Raw genomic sequence first — 8,260 nt, 5'->3', positions numbered from 1 at the left:
TCATTGCACTCCAGCCTGGGCGACACAGTGCCCATCTCATAAAAGAAAAAAACAACAAAAAAAAAACAGCTGATACTGAAATTGTTTAAAACATTATAACCAAAGCTTGGTTCTATATTCCCGGGAAGACAAAGTTTCACATACATTTGTTCACCTGGTGGACCATTTAAACATTTTATAAAGGGATTTCATTCAATTGTTATTTTCAATGTATGTTTTCTGGTTGTATAAAAGCTTTCCCATGCAAGAGGGCTGATGTTATAACAGTAGACTATTATGCTACAGTGTATTTTCACCAAGTGAAAAAAAAGAGCTTTTTTGTGGTTTGGATCTTCTGAAAACATCAGAGAAAGACTGTCCTTGTCATCCACACTACAACAAAACTTCAGAACCTTGGGCTTTGGGCTTATGATTTCACAACTGAGAAGGGTCCCGGGTCCCTCCACACTGTTGGAACTGTGCATCCATTGGAACCCTTGAGGTAAAGCCGACCAGGGAAATGTCTCCCAAGAAGCAGATGGCATCCTTGATATGAACAGTTTTTCCCTAATTCACAGGTTAAGACTTCTACTGTCATGAAACTCTTATCTTTGAATATTTTTTCTTATGCCCCTATGAACAATCGAAGTGGGAAAAGGGTCTGTTATGTGCATTAATGTGGTATACTTTCATTGTGAAGGAGTTTGCAGCGAGCCTTATACATGGATACCCTTGTACTTTGATTGATAAAAGATGAAGGCCCAATGTAGGTAAGAAATTTTATGGTACATACGTTGCCTCATAATCAGTCAAAAACAAAACATTTGTTCATTCCTCTTAACCCACATCATAGGTTAAAGAAAACACTGCCAGGAGGCCTTCACTCTTCTAAAAGGGCATCATTTGTTAGGTTCTTTTTCCGTGGTTTAAAGTAAAAGAAGCAACGATTAGAAATATATCCCTCAGGCCAGGTGGAGTGGCTCACGCCTGTAATCCCAGCACTTTGCGAGGCCAAGGCGGGCAGATCACCTGAGGTCCGGAGTTAAAGACCAGTCTGGCCAATATGGTGAAACCCCGTCTCTACTAAAAATACAAAAATTAGCTGAGCGTGATGGTGGGTGCCTGTAATCCCAGCTACTCAGGAGGCTGAGGCAGGAGAATCACTTGAACCGGCGAGGCAGAGGTTGCAGTGAGCCGAGACTATTGTGCCATTGCACTCCAGCCTGAGTGAAACTCTGTCTTGAAAAGAAAAGAAAAGAAAAGAAATGTATCCCTCATGATAGGCTCTGTAGCAAACTCTACTGTAAAGGCTATAGTTACACAACAAACTTTAAATTCTTTTGTGAAAGTTATGACAGAATCGGCTGAACAAGGAAATATCTGCAGCTGCTGGCACTTTTGGCCTATGGAGAAATACATCACATAAAGATTATAAAAATTCAGTGGTAGGGGATTAACAAAGAGACTGTCTAGTTAAATAAGTAAACTCTTTAGCTCATTCTTTGATCTATTTGATTTTAGGAGGTTTGGTTTTTGGGGGACCTTGGGTCAGGAGCATACTCCAAACTCTTGCTGTTATCCTCCCAATAGTCATAATCATAGTCTCCCTGGTGTGCTGTTTTCTCTCAAAGGTTTTAAATGCTTGCATGAAGCTGTCTCTAAAATGTCATATGGTCTCTCTTCAACTGGAATAATTGGAGCTGAAAGAAATGTGCAACCATGAGGACACTGTAACCTACAAAAGACGTGCTGCAACCGGATATACAAAATGATGGTAACTGAGAGTGGCACTAAGGCCTTAACTTTTGGTCGCGTTCTTCACTTAGGTGAGAAGGGGGAATTTTTGTAAATAAAATTCTGGGAGCCCATCGTTTTGGACTAAGCTCATGCACTAGGCCCCAACAGACCAAACCAAACCAAACCAAAATAAAGTCGGTTGTGCTAAGACTTTAAGGAAACACATGAATCCTAGAACAGATCAAGTTTTGTTTTTTCTTTTGCAAATCTCTATAACAAACATTCTTGACAGCATGGGTATCTACCCTTTGAGGTTCCCATTAAATCTTTTAACCAAATTCATTCCCTCTTGCCTAGAGACCATCAAGCTCCAGATGATCATGCAACAAAGGTTCCAGCTAGTTCCAGGTGAACACACCCCCGGTCATCAAAAAGCTACCCTGCCTTCACTAGACAGAACAGGGCGAGAGTTCTGTGATCCCCAATAGGTAAGGATTATGCCCTGAGTCAGCATGAAGCATGTACAGAAAAAAGACCACCTGTCCCTCTGCTTCCCAAAAAGATTTATGAGGATCACATCTCTTGGTGGGGAGATGAGGCAGGAAAACAGAGCCTGGAGGCAGGGAACATAAGGCCCATTCTCACTTCAGCTATTATAGGAACTATCCTCTCCATAGGGCGTAGGCCAAGTAAATGACTTTGTAACTTTACTTCATCATCTCTATTTACATAGGGTGTTCCCCAAGTAGAGGGTATTTCAACTCCCAAAAATTCTGTAATGGGGCCATCCCACACTGTGTAGTGTACTTTCATTTCCAATAAATCCTTCATTTCTTCCTTGTTTTGTGCATTTTGCCCACTTCTTTGTTCAAGAGGCCAAGAACCTGGACACTCTCCTTCCTTAATACAGGTGCCCTGCTCTTTGTTCCAAAGGCAACTGAAACAGGTCTCTGCCAGTGCAGCTGGGGCTCAGCGTTTCTTCCAGGTACTTGCTCCAGTGTCACTCTTAGAAGTGCCTTTCTCAGTAAGCACTTGAAACTCATCAAATACAGACATTTCCTTTAAGACACTGTACAGTATCTAAGTAGGGAGAAATTTCTAGTTCAACTACACATTGCACCTCAAGGTAACATCTGCCTTCAATGATTCAGGTCCTGCAGAAAGGTCTGGGTCATCCATTGAGATAGCTCCTCCCTTATAGTAAATTTCCTGTTGGATATTTTACCCCTACTCCACTCCCATTATCATTTTAACTGTCTTGTTCCTACCAGGCTCTCTATGGTCACATTTGTCATCAGATATGTGCTAATGAACTTGAATCTTAAAAGAAAGATCCCAATTTGTAATCTCATGAATTTTTTCCCTCCCATCCTATACAAATTTGTAGATGCAAAGGAAAATGAGAAAAGAAATACCTGGTCGGGTGCAGTGGCTCACACCTGCAATCCCAGCACTAGGAAAGGCCCAGGTGGGTGAATCACTTGACCCCAGGAGTCCCAGACCAGCCTGAGCAATATAGCGGAAGCCCATCTCTACAAGAAATGCAAAAACTTAACTGGGTGTTTTGGCACGCACCTGTAGTCCCAGTTACTCCAGAAGCTGAGGTGGGAGGATCGCTTGAGCTCAGGAGGTTGAGGCTACAGTGAGCTGTGATCAGACCACTGCACTCCAGCTTGGGCAACAAAGTGAGATCCTGTCTCAGAAAAAGAAAGAAAGAAATACTCTCCAACTTCACTAGACAGCATTCAAGATTAAAGGCCAGTAGGCCAGGCGCAGTGGCTCACGCCTGTAATCCCAGCACTTTGGGAGGCGGAGGCGGACGGATCACGAGGTCAGGGACCATCCTGGCTAACACGGTGAAACCCCGTCTCTACTAAAAAAAAAGAAAATGCAAAAAATTAGCCGGGCGTGGTGGCGGGCACCTGTAGTCCCAGATACTTGGGAGGCTGAGACAGGAGAATGGCGTGAACCCAGCAGGCGGAGCTTGCAGTGAGCCGAGATCACGGCCACTGCACTCCAGCCTGGGTGACAGAGCGAGACTCCGTCTCAAAAAAAGAAAAAATAAAAATAAAAATAAAATAAAATAAAGGCCAGTAGATGTTACTTCTTTTTGTTTAAGTGTCTAAGTCACGGATCTTTCTTCAGCTAAAAAAAAAAAAAAAAGGTCCTGTTGTTGGCTGGGGAGGTGGCTCACACCTGTGAAGCCCAGGCAGGGTGATCCCTTTGAGCTCAAGAATTCGAGACCAGCCTGGGCAACATGGTGAAACCCAGTTTCTACTAAAAATACAAAAATTAGCCGTGTGTGGTGGTACATGCCTGTAGTCCCAGCTACTCTGGAGGCTGAGGCACAAGAATCGCCTGAACCCGGGAGGTGGAGGTTGCAGTGAGCTGAGATCGTACTACTGCACTCCAGCCTGGGTGACAGATCGAGACTCTCCCTCAAAAACAAAAACAAAAAAATTCTGTTATCTATGAAATACCATAAATATTGTGCTACAGTTGACTTTTTAAAAATGATACAATGCTGGGTGCGGTGGCTCACGCCGGTAATCCTAGCACTTTGGGAGGCCGAGGTGGGCAGATCACGAGGTCAGGAGATCTAGACCGTCCTGGCCAACATGGCAAAATCCTGCTTCATCCTGTTTTTGTATTTTGTAAAAATACAAAAAAATTAGCTGGGCTTGGTGGCATGTGCCTGTAATCCCAGCTACTCAGGAGGCTGAGGCAGGAGAATCACTTGAACCAGGGAGTCGGAGGTTGTAGTGAGCCGAGATCATGCCACTTCTTTCCAGCCTGGCAACAAAGACTCCATCTCAAGAATAAAAAATAAATAAAAATGATACAAGGCAAGACTCTGTCTCAAAAAACAAAACAAAAAAAGATTCAAGGCCGGGTGTGCTAGCTGATGCCTATAATCCCAATACTTTGGGAGGTCAAGGTAGGCAGATCATTTAAGCCTAAGAGTTCGAGACCAGCCTGGGCAACATGATAAAAACCCGTCTTTACAAAAAATACAAAAATTAACTAAGCTTTTTGGTGGGCACCTGTAATCCCAGCTACTGGGAAGGCTAAGGTGGGAGGATTGCTTGAGCCTGGAAAGTTGAGGCTGGAGTGAGCCATGATTGCTCCACTGCACTCCAGCTTGGGCAACAGAGCGAGAATGTTTCAATCAAAAAACAAAACAAAAACCGTTTCAGATGTTTCCTGGCCTTTTATTTTAAATTAAACCCATTCAGTTTTTGTTGGAAAAGTAATATATAATCATTTTTAAATTGGCAAATGTACTCAAGCAGCACAAACACTAAAATCGGAATGATACAGAGAAAATTATCATGAATGACATGCAAATTTGTGAAGCCTTCCGTATTTTGCTGTAGCACTGTAGGATGACTATAGTTAATAGTTATATATTATAGTTTCAAGTAGCTAGCTGGAGGGTATTGAATGTTCCAACACAGAGAAATGATAAGTGTTTGAGATGATGGATATGCTAAATACGCTGATCTGATCACATATATGTGTCACAACATCACTATGTATCCCATAAGTATGTTAAATATTATGTGTCAATTTAAAAATTTTAAAAGTAAAAAATACCCATAAAATTGGAGAAGAAAGAAACCTAGAAAGACAAAAAATATAAGCCATATTCTACCATCCAAAGGTAATACTTATAAATCTCATTGCATCTTAACTTCCTATCTATGAAAAATTAGTTTTTTATTACATTTTTAATTTTTCATTATGACCAAAATAATCATATGGAAAGGTACATAGTATAAAAAGTTTCCCAATTTCCCCCACAACAGCATTTCTGAGTGAAACACTGTTATCCCTCTAGACAGTTTTATGTATCTATTAAACATATTTTCTTTTTCTTTTCCTTTTTTTTTTTTTTTTTTTTGAGATGGAGTCTCGCTGTGTCGTCCAGACTGGAGTGCCGTGGCACGATCTCGGCTCACTGCAACCTCCGCCTCCCAGGTTCAAGCAATTCTCCTGCCTCAGCCTCCTGGGTAGCTGGGATTACAGGCGCCCACCACCATGCCCAGCTAATTTTTGTGTTTTTAGTAGAGATGGGTTTTCACCATGTTGGTCAGGCTGGTCTCCAACCCTTGACCTCGTGATCCACCTGCCTTGTCCTCCCGAAGTGCTAGGATTACAGGTGTGAGCCACCTTGTCCGGCCCTCTTAAACATATTTTCAAACTTTTTGAATAAATAGGTTTTTGTTTGACTCAAAAAATAATTACGTTTCTTGTTTTTTGTTTGTTTGTTTTTTTGAGACAGAGTCTCACTCTGTCGCCCAGGCTGGAGTGCAGTGGCCGGATCTCAGTTTACTGCAAGCTCCGCCTCCCAGGTTTACTCCATTCTCCTGCTCAGCCTCCCGAGTAGCTGGGACTACAGGCGCCCGCCACCTCACCCAGCTAGTTTTTTGTTTTTGTTTTTTTTGAGACGGAGTCTTGCTCTGTCACCCAGGCTGGAGTGCTGTGGTGCGATCTCGGCTCACTGCAAGCTCCGCCTCCCAGGTTTACGCCATTCTCCTGCCTCAGCCTCCCGAGTAGCTGGGACTACAGGCCCCGCCACCTTGCCCGGCTAGTTTTTTGGTATTTTTTAGTAGAGACGGGGGTTTCACTGGGTTAGCCAGGATAGTCTCGATCCCCTGACCTCGTGAGCCACCCGTCTCGGTCTCCCAAAGTGCTGGGATTACAGGCTTGAGCCACCACGCCCGGCCACGTTTCTTGTTTTTTTTTTTTTTTTTTTTTTGAGACGGAGTCTTGCTCTTTCGCCCGGGCTGGAGTGCAGTGGCCGGATCTCAGCTCACTGCAAGCTCCGCCTCCCGGGTTTTACGCCATTCTCCTGCCTCAGCCTCCGGAGTAGCTGGGACTACAGGCGCCCGTCACCTCGCCCGGCTAGTTTTTTGTATTTTTAGTAAAGACGGGGTTTCACCCTGTTAGCCAGGATGGTCTCGATCTCCTGACCTCGTGATCCGCCCGTCTCGGCCTCCCAAAGTGCTGGGATTACAGGCTTGAGCCACCGCGCCCGGCCCGTTTCTTGTTTTTTAACAACTTTGTTGAGGCTTATTTTACGTATTTTTTTTATAGTTTAATATATTTTAATAGCAAACTTACAGGAACAGCACAGAAGACAGACAACATTAAAAACATGTACTTGCATGTAGGACAACTCAGTTAGAAAAGTATAGTGAATGGATGGAATCTACTGTATGATAAAAATGCTACAAACACCATTTAGTTGCCGTCAATAAGAAATTTACTTGTTTTAAAAAAATCCAAATGCTGGCATTGTCCAGAAAAATTTAACAGGTTTATTTATAATTATTATAAAGTTGAACCGCTGAAACTTGTTCACTGAAACATTTTAACTTGCATTAATGCTTTACGCCTCTGCATTTATATTAAAAATTCACACACAAATGAAAATGGAAAAACTGCCAATACCTGATTTCTGTCCCCTATTTTTCCACTCGCAATCATATACTTAGGTACCTTTTGACCCCATGGAAAAAAAATATCTAACGTTCAGAACTACCAATAACAGGAAGAAGAGAATTTTTTTTTTTTTTTTTTTGAGAATGAAATGTTTCCCATCATAGTGGATTCTTAAGCATGTTCTCCACGTATGCGGCGTGCTAGCTGGATGTCTTTTGGCATAATTGTTACACGTTTGGCATGGATAGCACACAGGTTGGTGTCTTCAAAAAGGCCAACCAGATAGGCCTCACTTGCCTCCTGCAAAGCACCGATAGCTGCGCTCTGGAAGCGCAGATCTGTTTTAAAGTCCTGAGCAATTTCTCGCACCAGACGCTGGAAGGGAAGTTTGCGAATCAGAAGTTCAGTGGACTTCTGATAACGTCTAATTTCACGAAGCGCCACAGTACCAGGCCTGTAGCGATGAGGTTTCTTCACCCCTCCAGTAGAGGGCGCACTCTTGCGAGCGGCTTTTGTAGCCAGTTGCTTCCTGGGTGCTTTACCACCGGTCGATTTGCAGGCAGTCTGCTTTGTACGAGCCATGGTACAGAGACCTCCTTACTTACCCCCCTTCTTCTTCGGCTGGAGCTCGGCGAGCGAAAGGCGGCGCTGGCGTTAGAGAGCGACGGCCTATTTTACGTATTTTATAATGCACTGTTTCAAGTGTACAATTCAATAATTTTTAGTACATTTATTCTATTTTACATGTGCAGCCATCATTATGTCAGTTTAGAGTATTTTCGTCACTCAATAAGATCCCTCATACACATTTACTGTGAACCCCTGTTCTCTTGAACCCCTACCCTAGACAATTACTAATCTTTTTTTGTCTTCATAGATTTGTCTTTTCTGGACATTTCATATAAATGGAATCATACAGTATAGATTTCTTGTCTCCTTCTTTCCCTCAGCATAATCCGTTTATTTCTAAAAAGAAACTAGAGAAAAATGTTTATGGATGCTTAATAAATTTATCTGAAATTATCTCTCACAAGTAAAAAATACAAAAGAACTTTTATATTCTGGTATAGGGAAAGAACTAAAACCAGTTATCAAC

At 42.6% G+C, this 8,260-nt stretch overlaps 1 protein-coding gene across 1 annotated transcript; it reads right to left on the bottom strand.

Moving 5' to 3' along the window:
- Positions 1–6,962: 6,962 nt before the first annotated feature.
- On the bottom strand, positions 6,963–7,828 carry LOC117085923 (histone H3.3A-like). Its single transcript, XM_033215299.1, has one exon. The coding sequence runs from the start codon at positions 7,744–7,746 to the stop codon at positions 7,336–7,338; it is 411 nt and encodes a 136-aa protein (XP_033071190.1). The 5' UTR covers positions 7,747–7,828; the 3' UTR covers positions 6,963–7,335.
- Between the last annotated feature and the right edge of the window lie 432 nt (positions 7,829–8,260).

Source organism: Trachypithecus francoisi, unplaced genomic scaffold, assembly GCF_009764315.1.
Source record: "Trachypithecus francoisi isolate TF-2019V2 unplaced genomic scaffold, Tfra_2.0 Lachesis_group1, whole genome shotgun sequence".
Taxonomy (NCBI): Eukaryota; Metazoa; Chordata; class Mammalia; order Primates; family Cercopithecidae; genus Trachypithecus; species Trachypithecus francoisi.
Note: the sequence above shows the minus strand (reverse complement) of the source record. Positions and strands in the feature narration are given on the sequence as shown.